The following is a 23135-nucleotide window of genomic DNA, read 5'->3' as shown; positions in this document are numbered from 1 at the left end:
CTCGAATAAATATTTCATATTCACTAAGGGTGTAACCGATATAGTTCGAACTTTCTATAGCGTAGCATTTTGATAAAACAAACAAGAACTTTGAATACCCTCCACCATTTGGTACAAATTTAACAATTTATCAAAAAATAAAATCCGTTAAAAATTCTGTAAAAATCTTAAAAATACCGAATATAGCCGTATATTATGGTCTATACGACGACGTGGATCTGCAATGGCAACTTTTGTCACAAGCCATTACAATATTCAAATGCGAAACTTCAAAAAAAAAAAAAAAAAAAAAATCTGCTCATAATGTAGCTAAAATCATCAAAATACCGAATACAGGGAGGTACCATGGGGGTTATAAAACGGGGGTACAGTCCGTATGGGGGCTGTACGAAGACGTGGGCCTGCACAGACAATTTTCTGTCATAGGCTGTAGTATTCATTACGAACTTCAAATACAAAATTTGAAATAGTTCCGGAAAATAATGTCTCTAAAATCATCAGAATACCCAATATCGGAAGTTACCGTTATATGGGGGCTATACGAAGACGTCGACCTACATGGCACATTTTCTGTCCTAGGATGTAATACCCATTACGAACTTCAAATACCAAAATTGAAACAATTCCGGTAAATAATGTCGCTAAAATCATCAAAATACCGAATATCAGGGGATACCGTTATATGGGGGCTATACGAAGACGTGGACCTACGTGGCCCATTTTCTGTCTTTAGCCGTAGTATCTATTACGAACTTTAAATATGAATTTTGAAACAATTCCGGTAAATAATGTCGCTAAAATCATCAAAATACCGCATATCGGGAGGTACCGTTATATGTGGGCTATACGAAGACGTGGATCTACATGGCCCATTTTCTGTTTTATGCTGTAGCATCTATTATGAACTTTAAATACCAATTTTGAAACAATTCCGGTAAATAAAAAAAAAACATCAAAATATCTTTATATGAAGACGTGGAACTACATGGCCCATTTTCAATATCAAAAATTCTGCAGATATAATACACATTTGAGTAAAATTTTTTCAACCTACTTCATTTCGTGCGGAAGCTAGAGTAATTTCCACAGACGGACAGACGGACGGGCATTGATAAATCGACATAGAATTTTATGCTGATCAAGAATATTTATACTTTGTAGGGTCTAAAATGTCTATTTCGAGGTGTTACAAACGGAATGACAAACTTAATATAACCTCCATACAATGGTGGAGGGTATAAAAATTAGATCAGGTGCGAAAATGGACAATAAGGACAAATATACATACATTTATATACAGGCTGAGATAAAAAACTGCAACAAAGTCAAACGCCATAATTTTTACTTTTTTTTTAATTTTATTGAATGAAAGCAAAAAATGTCGGAAATAGCATCAAATTTTAGAATAAGTTTAGATTTGTTCGAATTGGTCACCTTTGGCACGAATTATGGCCTTCAATATTTGCCGTGCTTTTCAGCCAAATATGAAGAAATCACACTATCACGCTTGAACTCCATCACGAATAACTTTTTTTCTGGAAAATTCTCACCAATATGTTTTTGTACGCTTTTAAACAATATAATGAGCTGTCACTGGAATAATTTTTACAGCTGTCGGACAGGTGGCTTAGAAATGACAGTAGTCTGAAGTTGGTTGTAGTTTTTTCATCTCAGCCTGTATATAAGCAAGTATGCAAAGGCTATGGTCGTGCCATTTTAGCAGATTTCGTTACACACAAATGAGTATTTGCCCTATATTTACGCTGTCTGTCGTGCTGATAGGTATTGAAAACAATTTCACACAAAAGTTGTGGTTTTTTTACTCTCTAAATATAATCCAATGGTCTTCCAAAACGGTACACTTCTGCCCTGTCCTAAACTCTAACCTAATACAAAATTCCGTGTCTACTGTTTTTAATTGTGACCTGTAAAAAAAAAAATCAGGAATTTTTTAAATTTTTGGGCCATTTGAACCCATAAACGTACATCTTCAAAAACAATAGGCTTTTATTCCGATCCTGAATAAAATATTGTTTATCGTAGTAAATACGTTTACATTCCTGCAGTTCTGGAACAGAGCATATGAGTTTAAAGTTTTTCTATACTGAATTTTCCAAAACTCTTTCTTACTCGTTTTTATCAAAGATCGAGAGCAGGGTCGACCGGAATAAGGGCAGACGTCAAAGCAAGTGAACATGCCAGAGAGAATATTTGTGTGAAAGTATGTGTGAATTGTTTAGCAATTCAAGGCGATTGAATACAAAAATCATACAAAAATCTTGTTCTTGCCCATGCAGTATCCATTCGGGAAAGGCCGAAAAACTTCGTCACCTACTTGGTGACGTCTGGTCGACCCAAGTCAAAGTCAAGTGATGACTACACTTACCCAATGGCTTGTATATCCTGATGTTGGGAGTTGCCTGTGTCTCTTCCAGACGACAACGGCGTTACACTAAAATATTGTCCCGGCTGTTTAGGATTTAGACGATGCTGGTGTGAGAAGGGCTGGAGGTGTTGCGTAGACGGTGACGGACGTTGGTGTTGGGTCACACCATCAATTGAAGCTGGATGCAATGGATCGGGGTATTCAATTGCAATTTGTTGTTGTTGCTTTCCACCTCCATTTGCTGTTGTTGTAGATAAGTCTGGTGGCGAATTATCGGTGTCGGTGGTGTGGGTGTCAGCCGCGGATGTAGCATGTGATGTTATGACTATGTTATGGTTGTTGTTACTGTTGCTGTTTACTGGCGTATAAACAATTGGCACAAAATTTCCCGGCACGGAATTGGCTGGTGTAAATGGTGTTAAATTGATTTTTGATTGTTTCGTTCGTGGACGATAAGCGACACTATGTTGTTGTTGCTGCTGTTGGTATCGTTGGTGTTTCAGCGAGGCAGATTCATATGTTGATGTCGACGATGAGGAGGTGGCTGGATGTGATGGCAGTGGTGGAAAATGCTGTACGGTTTTATGCTATACAAACGGTTTTATTGAAAGAAGTATTATTCTGAGAGAAAAAAATGTTCAAGGATAGAGTGTATTAGAGTGTCAAGAAATGAAATGAGTATAACAACCATCATTCCCGGTCAGAATTATTAATGCTGGTGAAGGGTATTTTTTGAGAATTCAATTGCTTAGAGTTGGCAAGTCAGAAGTTGTGCCATATCGTCGGTGTAATGCTAAAGTGTTCTATACGCCATTTTAGACTTTTTGAGATGTAGGTGATTTTTTAGGTTTTTTGAATTTTTGGTCAGTTTTCAGTCACCTGTCCAAATTCTAATGATAGCCACGTAAAGTATCGGTATTTGTGGAGGGTTTTGTAGTTACATAAAATAGCAATTTGAATTATGTTTTGTAGGAGAATTTTTGCAATTACTCGCTTGAAGTATGGCTTTAACCTAAAATATGTTTTTAATATTTAAGAAATACTGTCGTTGAGGTAACATTTAGAATTTTGATGACAAATAATTTTGTAAAATATTTTGACTTGTTTTGAAACCGTTTCAATTGAGTTTTTGAACATATTTGCAAATAAGAACCAAAAATATCAATTTGGTGATTTGTTTGAAGGTTAGAATTTTGGGCTAAAATATTCTTTTTATATCTAAAATATGTGTATGAAAATTTAAAAATATGTGGAAGAGAGGGTACATGCCTCTATTTAGGTTACTTCGCGATGTAAACTTTCAAAATGCCGCTATTACAAACGGAATGAAAAACTTAATATACCCTCCAACTATGGTGGAGGTTTATACCCTCCAACAAAGTATATATATGTTCTTGATCAGCATAAAATTCTATGTCGATTTAGCGATGTCCGTCCGTCTGTGGAAATCACTCTAGCTTCCGAACGAAATGAAGTAGGTTAATAAAATTTTTCTCAAATGTGTATTGTGTCTGCTGGACTTTTGGTATTGAAAATGGGCCATGTGGGTCTACGTTTTGGTATGGCTCCCATATAACGGCACCTCCCGATATTCGGTACTCTAATAATTTTAGCGACATTATTCACCGGAATTGTTTCAAATTTGGTACTTGAAGTTCGTATACTACAGCCTATGACAGAAGATTGTCTGTGCAGGTCCACATCTTCGTATAGACTTCATATAGCGGTACCTCCCGATATTCGGTATTTTGATAATTTTAGCGACATTATTCACCGGAATTGTTTCAAAATTGGTATTTGATGTTCGCAATGAATACTACAGCCTATAACAGAAAATTAAAGGTCCAGGTCTTCGTCATATATCAGTACCTCCCTATATTCGGTAGGTCATACATCAGTACCTCCCTATATTCGGTATTTTGACAATTTCAGGTATAATACTCACCGAAATGGTTTGAGATGTCACATTTGAAGTTCGTAATGAATGCTACAGTCTGTGACAAAAAATTATCTATGCAGGTCCAGGTCTTCGTATAGCTCCGATAAAACGGTACCTCCCTATGTGCGGTATTTTGATGATTTTAGCTACAATATTCAATGTGTCATTGCTAAAATATGACCTTAAGTGCTTGAAAAGGTTGTCGAAAATTGTACCTCCAGAATAGGCCCGACATTTTATTTAAATGTTCACTTACAAGAAATGTGTTTTATTTAAATTTCAAAACAGCAAGCTCTTAGAAAAACACCCTCAAGTTGTAGGTTTCTGACACAAATAGTGACAGATAATGCTGTAACAGTGATCATCCGTTCTATACTGCTAAATTTAGCAACCGACGTGCCGAGTTACAATAATTCAACAGTGGAAAACTCGGCGGTATCAGATAATTTGTCTAACCTTGCTCCTTACTTTGAGATATCTCGCCGAAAAAATAACCGAAAGTATTAATTAAATTAATTATTATTATTAATTAATTATTGTTAAAGTTAAAAAGGACCTTTTCTTGTTATGTCAAGCAGGCCTGCTGCCTGCATTCCCCGAGATTTGATGGCATTTGTCATGACTGTTTGGACACCCTAATACAAGCAACGCCTTGATTGTTGTTGTTATTATTATTTATTACATGAAATTTATATGAATTCCATAATCATTCTTCTTTCTCATCGATTTAATGCTACTTACCCGAATGGGATTTATCTTATTGCCAGTCAAGTTAATTCCAGCGGATGGTGCCGAAGGGCCGGGCGATCCCGCAGAAAGTAACTGCTGTCCAGGGTATTTGTGGTTAGCGCCATTATCGATGTGTTTTATAGCTGTTGGTACCAGTTGATATGGCTGCTCTTGGTGAGGTGTGCCCCCAACACCACCACCACCGTATGCTGCCAGCCCATGATAGGCATCGCCTGAATCGGCCTGATAATGTGGAGCAGCTGTTGGAGATTGTAAATATGACGCAGCTCCCGGCCCCGAATATGTTTTCATGTTAACATATTGCGGTGGCAGGGGAATGTGCGACCCTGAAGATGTGCCTGTTCCACTGAGTCGTGGTCCATTTTTTGTCTGCTATGAAAATGACAAGGAAACGAAAGACAAACAAATAAAAAGAAGTTGGCACTCGGTTAAGGGGCTCATTGAAATCATTGAAAATGATAGTCTTACCGTTGGTATTGCAGCATACTGCTGGTTAATGGGCAGATCTTGGACGGGCACATAAAAGGCCATGTACGGAATTAAACGTCTTGTACGTTCCGATGCACTAAGCTCCGAGTCCCCGGTAGACAAGGTGACATTCTCTTCAATATTGCTGGATTTATATTGCACTTCATGGATGGCAGATGTATCCGTTTCATTTTCGTTGGTGCTTTTTGCATCAACAGTTATGCACCTGACACCACGAAATAAGGCTGAAATGAAGTTGAAATATCCCAATTCATTAATAAGTTCTATATGTATGCATGGTATATTGCACCATGTATGTATGTATTTGTGATGAAATTTCAATTTTCGATTTTAATGTTTATTAAAAATAAGCGGGTGGTGTTCTACAAGTTGTTCTGGAACACTTTCTAATGCGACCCAAGGCCTATATCAGTTGTTGGATTCTGTAACGCATTTTTTGAGTTATCGACAAATATCGGGAAATTTGAAAAACAAAATTATCAATGAAAAGTCTACATTGAAGTTATCACAACTATTGCTGTGGGTAGGACTTAGAGATTACTTTATTTTTGTAATAACCGAAATTACAATAATTTTAATTTTGCCGACTTTTGACAGCATTTTTTAAATTTTAAATAACAATTATGTATTTTTACAGAAAACTTAGTTGTCCGCTGTGTTGATGGTCTACATAAGGTCGGCCCGTAAGCCCATCTGACAGCCAAGACATATTATGATTTGAAATTTAAAGTGATTTAAATCGCAATAGTGCAAAAACTACTAAGTTTATTGTCAGATGGGGTCTCCTTGGCCTTATATAGGTTTTGGCTGGCTTTACTGGCCGACCTTATATAGGTCATGATGCGGCCCATGCACTATCTGGGCATGCAAGACAGCAGATGAAAATATTCAATTCTTAAATTTACTCAGTTTTCATGCCTTACTTTTACTACGCCCCTGTGGTGTCAAATTTTGAACATGTAAATATATTTATTTTTAAATTCCAATTTCAATTTTTCCTTCAATTCGTACTCTTTTCATTTCCATCTCTGTCATTGCAAATTGTACAGCTTTTAGGAGTTCTTTGTTTCGGGCATAAATTCCAAACATCCGAAAATCTCTAGATACAATTGACCAAAATTCCATCATCAGCACCATTGAACCCAAAGAATTATGTCAAAATTTTCAACAGCCTCTAGTCGCCAGCTGAGTACTCGAAACTCGGACATTGATGCTCTGGCACAGCGGGGCTACAACATTGGCCATAAAATTGGAGAAGGTTCCTATGCCACGGTAATAACGGCTGGCTATGCAGATAGCACGGGACAGGGCTTGCACTTGGCGTGCAAGATAATCGACAAGGGAAAGGCGCCTTCAGACTTTGTGCATAAATTCTTTCCACGCGAATTGGAAATTCTAACGAAAATTGACCATCCAAACATTATTCAAATCCATAGTATTCTACAACGTGGTTCGAAAATTTTCATCTTCATGCGGTATGCTGAGAACGGTGATTTGTTGAGCTACATCAAGAAGTCAGGTCCCGTGGAGGAACTGCAAGCCAAGGCCTGGTTTATGCAGATGGCAAAAGCTGTCAAGTATTTGCACTCTCACGACATTGCCCATCGAGACCTCAAATGTGAGAATATTCTGCTGTCGAAGCGTCTCAATGTAAAGTTAGCTGACTTTGGGTTTGCTCGGTATTGTCGTGACGAGAATGGTCGTGATATAAAATCGGAAACCTATTGTGGCTCGGCAGCCTATGCAGCGCCCGAAGTTGTCTCTGGTCGTCCCTACGATCCCAAGTTGGCCGATGCATGGTCCCTAGGGGTTATTCTCTTTATAATGCTGAATGCGAAAATGCCATTTGATGATCACAATCTCACCAAGCTACTCGAAGACCAGCGCAATAAAAAATACACATTTCGTCGTAAGCTGCAAGATCAAATCTCAGCGCAGGCTAAGGCTACAGTGGCAGTTCTATTGGAGCCAGAGCCCCAGGCTCGTTGGGACTTGCGTGAAATTCTCAATTGTAGTTGGGTTCGCAACGACGAAGAGGAGGATACTCTAAGGACTTAGTTATTCTTTACCGAATGAAACTAAACAAAAATAATTCATTGATTAAATAAAACTTTCCTTTTCATTTAATTTTTTGTCACTGTTGAATTGTGGTGTTCCTTAATATTACTGTTACCCCCGACCTGGGGATGGTGGTCTGTAACACATCGAATTAATGGTTGTAGACGCACCGACATAATAACTAAAATTAACGCAACGTTTGTGTTTGTTCATCTAAACCATGAAACAGCGGTAGTAGTTGGGACCGATGTTGGTGTTTCTGTCCAGGTGATGTCTATTCATTTTGCTCATGAACGGCTATTGTTTAGGGGACAATATCGGCAAACAAGAGTAAGAATACAGGGTGAGATGAAAAAACTGCAACCAACTTCAGACTGCTGTCATTTCCAAGCCACTCGTCCGACAGCTGTTAAAATTAGTCCAGTGACAGGTTTACAAGCGTACAAAAGCATTTTGGTGGGAATTTTTCAGAAAAAAAGTTATTCGTGATGGAATTCAAGCGTGATAGTGTGATTTCAGCAGAAATGTTTCGAAAAGTAAAGAAGCGACTTGATCGAAACCCGCGTCGCAGGGGCCGAAAAATGGCTCGTATGCTGAACATATCGCAATATTCCATTCGGCAAAAATTGAAAAATGAGCTCGGGGTAAAGCCATTGAAATTCCAAAAAGTGCAAGAACTTACACCGCAACAGAAAGAGAATTGACTCAAAAGAGCTAAAGAGTTGCTTCCCTTGGACGAAAATGGTGAACTGCCGAATTTGGTTTTCTCCGATAAGAAAACATTCGTTGTCCAGCAGTTTGTAAACAAACAAAATTATCGTGTTTACCTGCCAAAGAGGTCAGCTGAAAATGTGCACCTTCGATTGGCCACCAGAACTCAAGCGCTGGCCATGGTGATGGTGTGGGCCGCCATAACAGCCGATGGTCGCTCTCTGCACGTATTAATCGACCGTGACATCAGAATAAATGCCGAATATTATCGCGAAAATATTCTGGAGGGTGTATTAAAGCCTTGTGCACGCCAACATTTTGGCCGCATACCTTGGACATTTCAACAGGACTCAGCACCATCGCACTCAGCACGCGCCACCCAGGAATGGTTAAAAAATGAAGTTCCTCACTTCATTTCCAGCGTACAATGGCCACCAAAATCTCTGGATGCCAATCCGTTGGGCTATTGGATCTGGAGTATTTTGGAAAGCAAGATTGGCACTAAAAAATACCAAAGTGTCGATCATCTCAAGCAAACGCTTCGCCGGGAAGTGGCCAAAATACCGCAGAGTAACATTCGGGCAGTTAAAGTTTGATGCTATTTTCGAAATTTTTTTGCTATGGGCTATATTGGGCCATGTTTAGGTGTAGCCCCATGTAACGGTGTAGCACGATTTTCGGTATTTTGAAGGTTTCTGCCACAATTTCCAACTCGGTAGGTCTGTTCTCTCCTTGGGAATTATGGTCGATGAAGATCCACTAGCTGGTATAACCCCCATATAACGGTACCTCCCGATTTTCGGCAATTTTGTAGGTTTCTGCCACAATAATTAAAATATGGATTTCGATTATTCTAATTAAAACGGATTGATATTTTCTCTGTTCCAGAATCTGAGAGATTCTACTAGTTTTGTAATGGTTTTCAATATCGTAAAGGGAAAATTGGTTATCGTAGTAAAAACTTTTACATTCTTTCAGTTGTGGAACAGACCATCATTCTAAAGATTCCACGTCGATCGGTGTGACAGGCATATTATCTATTTGTGACCTGTAACATTAAAAATTATAATGGACTGACGGACGGACACACATAGCTATATCGTCGAGATATCATGATCGGTATAGTCGTTGCAAAATTCTGGCTCTAATCGAACCATCATACCTTCTCCACAAAGTTGTATAGGATAAAAATACCTCTGTAAAGTTTCACCTAACTTCCTTTGGTCCCAGCAAATGCTCGTTTGCTTTATGGGTGCTATCTATGCAACATTGACAAAGTTAGCCAAATATTAAACAAATAGGTTATTCCAGCTTGTTGCATCGATTTAGATTTCATTGTTGGCTTTTTTGATACTTTACAATGCCCAATGTAGTAGTATTGGTGAGAGCGACGAAATAACACTGGAAGAAAAGATTTTTCTATTCATTTTATTTAGTCGTCAACGAGATAGCGACGAAAGCACATGTGTGGCGGGTGTCGTCATTTTTTTTTTCTTTATATAAATAAAATACGTAATTATAACAAACAACCAAAAAAAAAAAAAAAGAAATGGAAATTATTGTTTTTTTTTTCAGAAATAATTAATCACTATTCAATTTGCAATTAAAAAGTAATGAATAAAATTAAGTTTTTCAAAAAATTTACACAATATATTTTTGACAAACGGCCCATCTGAAAATGGCCTTCTCTTTTTAATAATATATAAACTTATTAAGTTAGATAAACCCAATTTTAAATTCTCCTCCACCATATCTTCATCATTATCTCTATATTGATTTACCCATTCCTTCAACTTTTTTATAAAAAGTTTCTTATACATTTTAAATTGTTTTTCTTTTTCTTCCCCCCTGCAAACAATTCATGTCTTTATGAACAGTTTTTTTAAATTATATTTCTTTTTTTTTAATGTCTTATAACATATAACACATTGCATATCATCAAAAGCATTTTGTAGCATAAAATACTTTTCAAAAGACATCATTGACATATCGCAATAATTTTCAGTTTATGTGTTCACTAACGCCAGTCTCGATTACGATTAAATGTAAATATTACACAAAACTTCTGCCTGTGTAGCTTATCTCTCCCACTCATATTTCTGCTTTCTTATTGGTTGATTGGCGATCAAACAAAAGAGCGTAAGAATACGTGTGAGTTGAAATTGCTGAAATCAGCCACTACTGGGCATCTATGCTTTACAAGGAACAGTTGAATCAATTATAGCCATTGGATGGGATGTCTTTACAAACAGTTTTCAGCATTTAGAGAGTCGTGCCATTAGAGATAAAATACACACACACACACACAAAACCACATATATGGCATGACATACGGCAGCCGACATATGTGTGTGTGTGTCAGCCACAAAGCAATCACTACACTCCTATGCTGTGCAGCTAATTTTGTGCTTCGAATTAAAATAATTCTTTATTGAAATAATATTGAAATCGTGGCATGCTGCTGCCATTATGCCACTCATCGTCTTACCGTCTTTCGTACCGTACCGTTGCGTACTGCTGTTGCTGTTATGGCATTGGCTGCTTCTGCTCGTTTACCTTGAGGCACTCAACGCTGCCTAATGAAGTCACCTTCATTGCAGGATATTTAAACACCGGAAGCAAATTAATGAGCAACACGCACAAGGCAAAAAATTAGCTTAACAACATAAGTCTGATGTTGTTGCTGTTGTTTGTTTATGCTACTACTGCCACCAACCAGGCCGTTGCAACTTGGAAATCTCCATGAGAATGGGTTGGCGGGAATAATTGTCATTGAAATATGAATGCCAGAGAAGACTCCAAATTACTTTCGAGAAACACTTTGTCCGGAAAGAGAAACTTTGGTATCACTATTTGCATTATCCTCTAAAGTATATTTAAATATTTATGACATGTATTTTTCGTTTTCAATTTTTGTGTGTTGACTCAATAACGAAAACACTGAGCGAAATACGATGGTTGAATTCGGGGAACGTCATACATTATGTCATTATGCTACTTCATATACAAAATATCTTATGTAAAAATACCGAATATTGGGAAGTACCGTATACAAGATATAAAAAACTGCAACAAAGTCAAACGCCATAATTGAATGAATGCAAATAAATATAAATAAAATAAAGAGTGCAATAAATAGAAAGGAGGACAAAGATAATACAAATGCAATATACACGATAGCAATTTTTTAGTCGTATTCCAACAATCTGTGCACCTAAGCAACACCTGCGATATTTATAATAATTTATTTATATAATTATTTTTACATTTATTTATTAGTTTAATTGTTGTGTTTGTGAAAAACCCTTCGCTTAACGAAATCTAAATGTAGAAACTTGAAAAAATTATTTGTAAGTATTACTTTACTTATTGCTAGGAACAAGAATATAATATAAACTTAAATAAATATTTCACCACTTTGGTTGTCGTTGCCAGATTTAATAACAATATCCCTGAAGAAGTTGGAAAATCCCAACGAAACGTCGGATGAAACATTAAATAAATAGTTTTTATTTTCATTAAATAAAATCCAGACCTAAAAGTCCAATAAGACAAAGTCGTAGATCATTCATAAAACACAAAGAGGTCGAAAAAACATAATCCATTAAAGCAAAATATATCGGAAATAACATCAAACTTGAGAATAAGTTTAGATTTGGTTGAATTGGTCACCTTTAGCACGAATTATGGCCTTCAAACGGCAAATGAAACCGTCACACGCTGCCGAATGTTGCTCTGCGGTATTTTGGCCCATTCCCGGCGAAGCGCTTGTTTGAGGTGATCGGCACTTTGGTATTTTTTAGTGCCAACCTTGCTTTCCAAAATACTCCAGACGCAATAGTCCAACGGATTGGTATCCGGAGATTTTTTGGTGACCATGGAGCGCTGGAAATGAAACGAGGAACCTCACTTTGTAACCATTCTTGTAACCGTTCTTGGGTGCTGAGTGCGATGGTGTTGAGTCCTGTTGGAATGTCCAAGGTCTGCGGCAAAAAGGTTTGCGTGCCCAAGGCTTTAATACACCCTCCAGAATATTTCTGTTGCGGTGTAAGTTCTTGCAATTTTGGAATTTCAATGTCTTTACCCCGAACTCATTTTTCAATATTTGCCGAATGGAAAATTGCGATATGTTCAGCTCAGGAGCGACGCGGGTTTCGATCAAGTCGCTTCTTTACTTTTCGAACCATTTCTGCTGATGTTGCTGCTTTCTTCCATCTACTTCCTTGACGTCGGGCTACGCTACCAGTAACTAATTCAATTTTATTTTGTTGGGTTACAAACGCCTTTTATACTAAATTTGGCCTGCTTTTGGGATATATCTAGTACATTTCTATCAGTGTACATCTTTTCAGCAACAGTTGCAGCCGCCGTACTTCGTTCTATGAAATGTCTACGGTCGTTTCTATGTCTAAGCAGTCATAAGGTATTGTTCCCATGTGTTGCATATCCAAAAGTACACAAGTTTTACTCTAATACACCATTTAATTATTTCCATAGCTTCGACACCCACCCAAACCCGTTCGCACGATTTTTTCTTCTTCTTCTTCTTGACAAAATTTTATGCAAAATTCTTGAGCAGCCTTTTTGAATGTCCTTAAATTAGTTTCTTACTAACGTATGCGTGTGTGTGTGCACCTTTATCTCCTGTGGAGTGAGCAACGATTCAATTCATAGCCGAGCAGTATTTGCTCTGTAAATTGTTGCAGATTATAAAGTTGCATATTTGGAAATGTCTTTAATTCCATTAAATATGATGGCATTTATAACAGTTATGGTGATTGTGGTCTCAAACTTGTTCCTGTCCTGCTTCACGTCCAAGACGGTATGTTAAGACATTGGAGCAATAGTACCTCATAGTTGTTTGTCCGTTGTGTACATAAATCATCGGCCACAATGTCCATGTGTTGGAGTGTAATAAAATTGCCAAGGAAGGAATTATTAATAATTTCCATTTGTATTGCTATATCGGTTTTAGAGTGCAAAGGAACGCTTTATTGCAAGCTAACTTTTAAAAGTGCATTAAAAAACCGCAGCAACTCAATTGAGTGTGATAATTCATAATATTCAACACTGTGAAGTTTTGAAGAGTGTGTGCAATAAACCAACATCAATGTACTTAGGAATTATATATTGTATTGGGTAAAATGGGGTAAAATGTCTAGGTCCGTTAAGATAAATTCGAAATTTAACTTGCAGAATCACGAATCCCCTGTAATTATACTTTACTTAAAAAAACATCAATTGACTTACTTGCTCTAGTTCCCGTAGCAAGAATTAATTGTGATAGATAAATTTAATTAAAAACAAGTAAGCAAAGGCTATAGCCGTGCGGGGTCGACCATGTGATACCCTACAACACTACAATATGTTAGAAGACCCCTTATTTATGTCCAAAACAATTTTGGAAGATTTCGCTTTTGAAATTATCTCACGGAGCACTGCCCAGATATTACCCTTAGCATTTTGACCAGGGACGTTTTTCCGATATCTACACACTCCGCCGTGCTGTTAGTTTCCTTAACTCCCTTCTCAGACGTGTCGATTGGCTTTAATTGTGTGATAAGAAAATTTCTTCTGTTATTGGTTCATTTGAACCCCTAAATATTTTGCGATTATCTCCAAAATCAAGAGGCCCCTCTGCATCTCCAAATTAAGACTCATCTATATGATTTGCTTGTCTACGATATTTGGCTAAATTCGTCAACGAAATCAGCATTTAAAGTTTGCCTTTTGTGTATTTCGGATATTGCCTCTAAGTAATGCTGGTATTTTTAACACAAAAGTAGTAGTCTATTCTACACGCTGTCCTAAACTCTAATTTGATGCGAGATTTCGTGTCCTTTGGTTTCTATTTATTTATAACGGCTGCTAAATTAGGAACATTTTTAGTTGTTGGTCCATTCCAATCCCGAAATAAAATGCGGGCATCTTTGAAAATAAAAAGCTTAGCCCTTCTGAGCCTAACCCTAATTGCAATCTGTATATAACTTCAACATGTGTTGTAAGGTGAAAAAATATCACAAAATATACACTTCAATATTAAGTCAAATTGAAAAAATCCCATGCGATAAAAATATGAAAAAATAGATTTTTGGTCCAATGAAACTTATAATGCCCCCAACACATTGTGTTGTAGGGTATAAATAATAGCCCTTCAGAAATATATAGGTTCGCTAGTCTATATGTTAGCTAATACTTAATAAGTTCGCAAAAAAAAAAAAAAAAAAAAATAAATAAATAAATCAACAAAGTAATGTTGACAAATTACATCTAATTGAACTCGAAGCTCCTTCGTAATGTCAACTGAACAAATTATTTCAGTTGATACAATAGCACGGATTCCCTTATGCAGAAAAAAACCTTAACTAATTCTGTTTTTAGCATATTCCCCACTTTGACGTGGAATAGTTTATGAACATGGACGGAATTTGTGAAAAGGCTTCAAAAAAAATTTTGACACAAAATTGATTTTGGAAAATTGAGAGTACTACTGCAAACACATATGATATAATAAGATGGGACATTACACTTTCACTTTTCATCGATATATGGCGTTGGTCGTGGAAAAATATGTCATAGCATTATGTTAAATTTAACAGAGCTGACACATTTTAAGGGATGTTGTTGATTTTTATCGATTCAATGTACAAGGAAATGCTCTGGAATAGATTTTTGAGAGCATGTCTATCATTTTTTCGCGTATTTGCGCCATTTTTCGGCGATATCGAATAACGTATTTTTCTAAAATTTCCAATGCATTTCTGTTATATCGCCTGCCATCTATTGCCTGATTCAAAAATTAAAGTCTATATGCATTTGTCCAGTCTTTATAGTTTTATGTCTTTGACTATTGTATTAAATGTACAAATTCGGGAAAAGCGTCCTGGCTTACAACGAAATTACAATTACAAGAAGAAAACTGTTTTAATCAAGGTATAGAATTGTTAGAAAAGCGTTGGCCTAAGTGTATTGAAGTTTCAGGAGATTATATTGAAAAATATAAATATTTTTTAAAAACTAACTATTCTCTTTCATTGATAGGCTAAGAAGTTTCCGAAACGCCCTCGTACTCTGTGGAATGGGTATTATAAGTTTGTTTGGTCCAGGAGTCTGTAACACCTCGTAATATTGGTCTAACACCCATCCTCATATCCCGACGAGCTGTGTACTTCCAGCTTTATGTTCCTGTTCATTCATGTTAATTTGTAACCGCTTTACAGGTCCCAATTGTGGCCCATTCGAGTTAAGGCCAGAGTCAGAATAGTGTTTAGGGGATGCAATGGATAACACTGATTTTTCCTGATTAAGCAGTTGCTCTACAGGTCAGAATTATAGACGAATCGAAACGGTAGAGAGGACGTCAAACATTTTAGATTGTCGTCGGATAATTTTTATTAACTACACCACAAGGTGGCCAGGGTATTATGTATTTGTGTATTTGTTTGTAACAGGCAAAAGTAAACGAGATAGACCCATAGTTCCTCTTGATGATCTGCATAGAAGCACATTCTGAGTCGATTTATGCATGACCGTCCGTCTGTCCATGTATTTTTCTAAACAAAGTCCAGGTCGTATTTATTGTTCGATCCGGATGAAATTTTGCAAGGACGAATCCTATTGAAACCAAACCACCAAACGTGTGATAACATCCCAAATAGTATTGAATTTTACACATATGACGAAATTAAGCCTGAAAATAACTTTGCCAAATTTTATCGAAATCGGTACAGATATAACTAAAACTCCCATATATATTGTTCGTCTGATTTGTTATTTTTGTCCTCCGCAGTAATATGCACTCTGTAACAACGATATTCAGGGAAATTTATTAAATACAGCTCAGAAATGCCTTCGCTAAATTTCATCGAGATCGATTGAGATTTGAATATAGCTCCCATATATATCATCGTCTGATTTGCCTTTTATTGTGCACCAAACGTGCACAAATATTAGCCCACATGGGGTGGAATTTGGCACTTAGTACCAAATTGGGTCTAGAAACGAGCATGTTAAATTTGGTGAAAATCTGTGCAGATATAGCTATAGCTTCTATATCATCCGATTTCTTGAATTTGTTCACTCGGTAGTAACGATATTGGGGGACATATCTCAAATACAGCTCAGAAATACCTTTGCCAAATACTTATCGAGATCGATTAAGATTTCGATATACTTCCCATATATATCTTTATCCGATTTCAAGTTAATTGTGCACCAAATGGGTAATACAAGCCCGAATTGAAAAGGCAAAAGGAGGATATTCCTCGCATATATTAGTTCCTTTAGACTTCAAACATAATCATAGTTTGTATCATGGCTCAATAAGAAAGGTTGTTCCACTTTGAAAAAACTAGAAAAATGTAATTATATGCTGGAGTCTTAAAGTGTCAGATAGACTTTTAAATATGCAACAGTAGTCGTTGTTTATTTTTATTTATTTTTTTTAAATTCTTATATTGGGAAGACCCTGCGAAACAAGAATGAAATTTAGGGGTTATTCCACAAGATTGAATTTTAAATAGTTGGACAATACAGTTATATCACTAAATTTTACAATCTGTTACCCATTTCGTCGAAAACTTGCATTTATTTTGCATTTTTATTTAAAACAATACACACATACACCAAATGAGTGTATGTTTTGACAGAATAAGGGCACAAAAAGAAAATAATTGTACTTAGGGCGTAGCTTTGTTCTACCGTCTGTAATTATGCCATGGTTGGTATGATTTAATTCTCACAAATTCCCCATAAAAACTTTTATTTGTTATGTGAAGTTCTCCTAAATATGCTAAGTGGTGTAGGGTATCATAAAGTCGGCCCCGCCCGACTGGTTAAATGATGAAATAGACGGTAAAAGTAGCTTTCTACCGAAATTAGAAATAAATGATTAGTTGAACAATATTTTCAAATATCGAAGATATAGCAAAATGTACATAATTTAAATTTTTAAATGTTGCTTTTAGTTTTCATTAGCACTTTAGAAGGCGTAAAAATAGGTTAATTTTTCACACACTTGGAATCCGCGCATTTTTTGTTAATGTTTGTTGAACAATTGTAACCCTCAAGCGAGTCAATAAAGGGATCTTGTTGGTCCTTTCAAAATATGGTTAATAACTAAAAAATTGTTCGTCAAAATAGTTTTACTATAGGTCCCAGAAGATGTCAAAAGTCTAAATCTTCTTCAATCAGGAATTCATATATATTAAAAACTCAGTTTAAGGCTAAAGCCTTACTTTATGTGAGTTTATGCAGAATGCTCCTACAAAACGTCATTCTAAAAGGATAACATCAAAGGCAAAATTATTCCTTGTCATATATCACTATAAGGCCCAATAGAAAGAGAAATCGAAAATCATAAAACATATGATCTTCGCCTTAACAAGGCAAAACTCAAAAATTCAGCCGAGCCTGGCTGTGGGATTTGAACCGCGGACCTCGGTGTGCAGCCAACTAGAAGTTGCCGTCTCTACGTTCAGAGCCATTAACCCGTCTTCCTAAAGCAGCACAAAAACAAGTGTATGCATTGGAAGCAATGTAGTTGTTGTGGACAAAAAATCCATCACTACAAAAACAAAAAAAAAACTTTGCTGTGAAAAAGATCTGCCAATAGAACTTGAGTCGAACCTGGAGAGTTTCTAGTGTATAATTCGCATATGCTAATTTGCAATAAGTTCGAAATATATACTACTTTCCAGAGAACGGCCGCTTAACCAACGGCGAAACGCGTCGCATAGTGGTGAGTGTGTGATAGTGTCTATCTGGCTTTCCTTTTCACTGCAAATTTCAGATCATTAAGCTCGCCTCAAAAGAGAAAACAAACACATAAATCATAAAACATATGATCTTCGCCTTAACAAGGCAAAACTCGAAATCGAATTTATATAAAAAAAAAAAAAAACTTGAAAATATTTCCTATTTTTTATGACAATTTTTTCCTTGGCCTTCTTTGGAGTTGATGCATAAAAGTAACATAAAATTCCCTTTTAGCCAGAAATCGTAGACAGGAGAAATATTCTACACAAAATGTCTCTATAAATCTCAGATTTTATAGTTTTTAAGAAAATTACATTCGAAATTTATATATTACAAGTGAAAATTATGTGTTACCTTTTTTAATGTTAATTTAATAATTTTTTTGGGGAAAATGTCAAAGACAGAAATATTCTAGATCGAATTTTCATGGAGTCCCTGAACAAAAGACATTTGTATACTTAATATGTACCATTAAAAATATCCCTGTCTTTGAGTAAAAAACTCTTTTATTTTGTGTAAATTTTAACAATTTTTCCGCATTTGCTGCAAATTTATTCTAATAACTTCAATAGCCAGTTCAATTGTACTTGGTTTGCAGATCAAAGCCCCAGAAAATTTCGGGGTCTGGGTTCAAACTTTTTAATGCCTTTAAACAGGGTGAGATTAACAAACTGCAACCAACTCCAGACTGCTGTCATTTCTAGGCCACTCTTACGACAGCTGTTAAAATTATTCCAGTGACAGCTCAATATTGTTTACAAGCGTACAAAAGCCCGAAGCCGGACGTCAAGGAAGTGGACTGAAGAAAACAGCAATATCAGCAGAAATGGTTCGAAAGAACAGACATCAAAACCCGCGTCGCAGTGGCCGAAAAATGGCTCGTGAGCTGGACATAGCAATATTCCATTGAGCAAATATTGAAAAATGAGCTAGGGGTAAAGCCATTGAAAATCCAAAAAGTGCAAGAGCTTACACCGCAACAGAAAGAAATGGACTCAAAAGAGCTAAAGAGTTGCTTCGCTTGGCCGAATGTGGTGAACTGCCGAATTTGGTTTTCTCCGATGAGAAAACATTCGTTGTCCAGCAGTTTGTAAAGAGAAGAAATGATCGTGTTTACTTGCTAAAGAGATCACCTGAAAATGTGCACCTTTGGTTGACCATCAGAACTCAAGCTCCGGCCATGGTGATGGTGTGGTGGATCGCTCGTATTAATCGACCGTGGCATCAGAATAAATGCCCTATTTTATCGCGAAAATATTCTGGAGGGTGTATAAGCATTTTGGCCGCAGACCTTGGACATTCCAACAGGACTCAGCACCATCGCACGCGCCACCCAAGAATGGTTTAAAAATGAGGTTCCTCGCTTCATTCCAAGCGCACAATGGCCACCAAAATCTCCGGATACCAATCCGTTGGACTATTTTGTCTGGAGTATTTTGGAAAGCAAGGTTGGTACTAAAAGATACCAAAGTGTCGATCACCTCAAGCAAGCGCTTCGCCAGGAATGGGCCAAAATACCACAGAACAACATTCGGGCAGAGTATGGCGTTTTCATAATTTTGATGTTATTTGCGACATTTTATTATACCCTCAGCCATATGGCTACAGAGGGTATATATCATTTGATACGGTCAAAACGTGCCTAGTCGAAATAACGGTTTTAGACCCTAGGTCTCTTTGGACCAAATCCGTTTCAGAACATTTGGAGTTGATCTAGTGATGTCCGTCCGTCCGTCTGTCTGTCTGTCTGGCTGGCTGGTGCGCACGATAACTCTCGAAGGGAGTATCCGATTTAGTCCAAACTTGGTACATCGTAATATTTTTGTCAAACTTAGATCGAGTTCGGAGATGGGCAAGATCGGTCTACTCCTTCTGGTACCTCCCCCACAAAAGGTCGAAATTTGCAAAAAATTTATTCTTTGCACAGAAAGAGAATGGATAATCCGATTTTGCTCCAACTTTGCAAATCCTAATATTTGCATCAGTTCTAGGTCAAGTGTGAAAATGGACAATATCAGTCCACTCCATCAAGTACCTCCCCCACAAATGGTCAAAATTTTGAATAATTACAACTCTCATAAAATGTGATTTAAGAGTCCGATTGTCTTCAAATTTTACACATCCCAATATTTATATCAACCCAAGGTCTGGTGCTAAAACGGGCAATATCGGTCCACTACTTGTGGTACCTCCCCCACAAAAGGTCGAAACTTTCAAAACATATATTTTTTGCACAGAAAGAGAAACGATGATCCGATTTTGCTCCAACTTTGCAAATCCTAATATTTGCAACAGTGCTAGGTCTGGTCCGAAAATGAACAATATCGGTTCACTCCTTCAAGAACCTCCCCCACAAATGGTCAAAATTTTGAATAATAACAACTCTCATAAAGTGTGATTTAAGAGTTCGATTGTCTTCAAATTTCACCCATCCCAATCATTTTATTAGCCATGGTCTGGTGTTAAGACGGAGTATATCGGTCCACTTCTTCTGGTGACTCCCCCACAAATGGTCGAAATATTTTCTGTACAGAAAGGGAAGCAATAATCTATTTTGAAAAACATAACAGTCAAAGAAAGCGAAATAAGGATCCAACTCTCTTCAAATTTCAGACATACAATAATTTTTGCTAACACCAGATCTCTTGTGAAGATGGTATATATCCGCGAACACCTGCTGGTACCTCACCCACAAAGGGACACAATTTTCAATATTTTTATCTATCATAAATTGCGAAGCAACTCAGTGATTCTTTACAATTGCTATATCCATCTGCTATACTTTATGTTTATACATATAATTATTTTTATATATAATGATATTTATATCATATATATTTAGGTGGGATACGAAATGGTCAATATTGACCGTTTCTTTCAAAACCCACTCCGTAGAAGGTGAAGAGGGCTGAGGGTATACATCTGTCGGCAAAACCGACCGATACTTTTTCACTTGTGCTTTCATTCAATAAAATTAGAAAAAAAAAATATGTAAAAATTATGACCTTTAACTTTGTTGCAGTTAAATTGGAATTAAATAAAATCTAAATGTTTCGATGTGTTTTGTTTGAATTATCTTCAAATTATATATATGAATATTACATATTGAAAATATTGTCCTAATGTTGACACAAATATTGCGTTGTACGAAAATCAAGGAGTGAACTCATATTTTCTCTTTTCGTAACAGATATAAGTCTGACCATTTGTGACAAAGGTAGCAGAAGGATGAGGAGTGAACCTAATTTCTTAGAAATAGTATGGTGGTACCAAGCGTGAGTTTCATTGAGTACACTCCTCTTTTTATATTTGAGATATGTGCAATTTTTGAGACCTTTGAACTTCTGTTAGGGATGTATTTTTATTCTTAGTTTTCCCCCTGAAGTTCTTTCCCGGACAAATTGATTTTAATTCGGACAGCCAGGTATCTGTCCCTTATTGGACGAAATAAATGTGCCACACAAATTGCATTTGGAAATCTACTACTAATAACATGTATCTGCCTTGACCAAAAATAGTGCCAGAAAATAAAATAAATGCATGCAACATGCTGCAGTTGTATGAATGGTTGGTTCGTTTTTGGAATAGTAACCATTGTCCAAGTACTTGGTTGGTTGGTTGGTTGGCTGCCTCCCCCCTGCATAATGTGACAAGGAATTGTTCCAATATGAACAAATACAGATTTTGATTACGAATTGCTGGACAGCAACAAATAAAACGACTTCTTGACGAACACGATTGTGATTTTACGAAACTTGAAGTGGTTGTTTTTTGTGAAGTACCAGAGCCAGTAGTAGAATTGCTGGAGTGCAGCTCGAGCTTGAGTTGGTGATGTGGCGACGAGGAGACGCATTAAAGTTATTTTGGCATTAGATAAATAAACATGAAGCAGTCTGTGGTGGATACATTGTCCAGAACAGTGGAAACATCTCAGAATTGAATGCGTAAATTTTTGCACAAGAGATATATCCAATAAAATGTGTACATCAAACATGAATAAATTCAGCATGTTAAGTTATTGGAATTTTGTCTCCACAGACTTATTTCCACTGTTGTTCAGGTCGTCGGTACTGGCCCCCTTTGACTCTTTTGGAGTTTCGTTACGTCTGCCTTTTGCCACCACCAGTGCCTGCGAAAGCAATGAACCATGGAAATGGAGATCATAACAAATGCCTGAAATGATGCCGCATTGTGCATTTTTTCTAATGCAATCCAATATTCGTTCGACGACACACAAAAGTGACAGATAGCCGCCATTCAGCAGTCCTACCTCTCAGCGAAGGTGCATGGATGGATGGATGTGTTTGAAAGTGTATTTAAGGCAATATTTTGGCCAAATAAATACAGTACAATCGTGTGTTGCTTGGGCTTAATGTACCTGTTTGTAGCTGTTGTTGAATCAACGGTGCAGCTTTGCCCAACCTTCATTTGTTGTGGGACAACTTGGATTCGGCAAAAAATGAGGAAAAATTACAAATGATTATTTCAAACTATTGCAACGATTTAATCACATATCGGAACTTTTTATGTCAATCCAAAAAAATCATAAGGAAAGGCGATAGTCTGACGGCCGGACCACTATAGTTTGCGGTAAATATTGTTTAGACTTATCCATGCGTACAAAAATACCAACTTTCGCACTATAATCAGGCATTTTGTACGGCCGTATTAGCCAATTATGCATCGACTGTTACTCCACACGCATCAAATAAAGTTCAAAAATTGTTAAAAAATTTTAAAAAGCTTTAACAAAAAATCAAATATTCATATGTTTTCAATATTATGCTTTTGAAGGGTGATTTTTTAGCTTTTATATTTTTGGCAACACTGTTTTAAACAGCTCACTTTGATTTCGCTTCGATTTTTTTCCTTTTAAACATCATCAACTCGTTGCACTTTTTTTATCGAAATGCGCGCTCTGCTAAGAATTTCATCGCACGCTTCTTGTATTAAGCGACGAAGCTCATTTTTGGTTCACTGGGTACGTAAACAAGCGAATTTCTCGATTTTGTAGTGAAGATCAGTCAGAAGCATTTCAAAAGCTAC

At 36.7% G+C, this 23135-nt stretch overlaps 3 protein-coding genes across 5 annotated transcripts in view; 2 read left to right on the top strand and 1 right to left on the bottom strand.

The window, feature by feature from the left end:
* Window positions 1-23135, top strand: part of LOC101894940 (uncharacterized) — a 193321-nt gene that overhangs the window by 22435 nt on the left and 147751 nt on the right. The window lies entirely within an intron of this gene.
* LOC101887237 (uncharacterized) overlaps window positions 1-23135 on the bottom strand; it is a 98881-nt gene that overhangs the window by 11720 nt on the left and 64026 nt on the right. For 2 of the 3 annotated variants that reach the window (XM_011295291.3, XM_059126586.1), the window contains exons 3-5: window positions 5544-5788; window positions 5067-5447; window positions 2387-2973 (exon numbers count right to left, since the gene is read on the bottom strand). In XM_011295291.3, coding sequence (XP_011293593.2) covers window positions 2387-2973; window positions 5067-5447; window positions 5544-5788 — 1213 coding nt within the window. The remainder of the gene's footprint in view (window positions 1-2386; window positions 2974-5066; window positions 5448-5543; window positions 5789-23135) is intronic. The other variant, XM_005186050.4, reaches the window with a different exon arrangement.
* On the top strand, window positions 6471-7691 carry LOC131804153 (testis-specific serine/threonine-protein kinase 1). The gene is made up of 2 exons (XM_059126598.1): window positions 6471-6523; window positions 6614-7691. Exon 2 carries the CDS (start codon window positions 6717-6719, stop codon window positions 7620-7622), a length of 906 nt encoding a protein of 301 aa, XP_058982581.1. The 5' UTR covers window positions 6471-6523; window positions 6614-6716; the 3' UTR covers window positions 7623-7691.

Source organism: Musca domestica, unplaced genomic scaffold (genome assembly GCF_030504385.1).
Source record: "Musca domestica strain aabys unplaced genomic scaffold, Musca_domestica.polishedcontigs.V.1.1 4, whole genome shotgun sequence".
Classification (NCBI taxonomy): domain Eukaryota; kingdom Metazoa; phylum Arthropoda; class Insecta; order Diptera; family Muscidae; genus Musca; species Musca domestica.
Note: the sequence above shows the minus strand (reverse complement) of the source record. Positions and strands in the feature narration are given on the sequence as shown.

What these genes read in the sequence shown, in the direction of transcription:
- LOC131804153 (XM_059126598.1), top strand. Translation starts at nt 6,717, where the DNA reads ATGTCAAAATTTTCAACAGCCTCTAGTCGCCAGCTGAGTACTCGAAAC.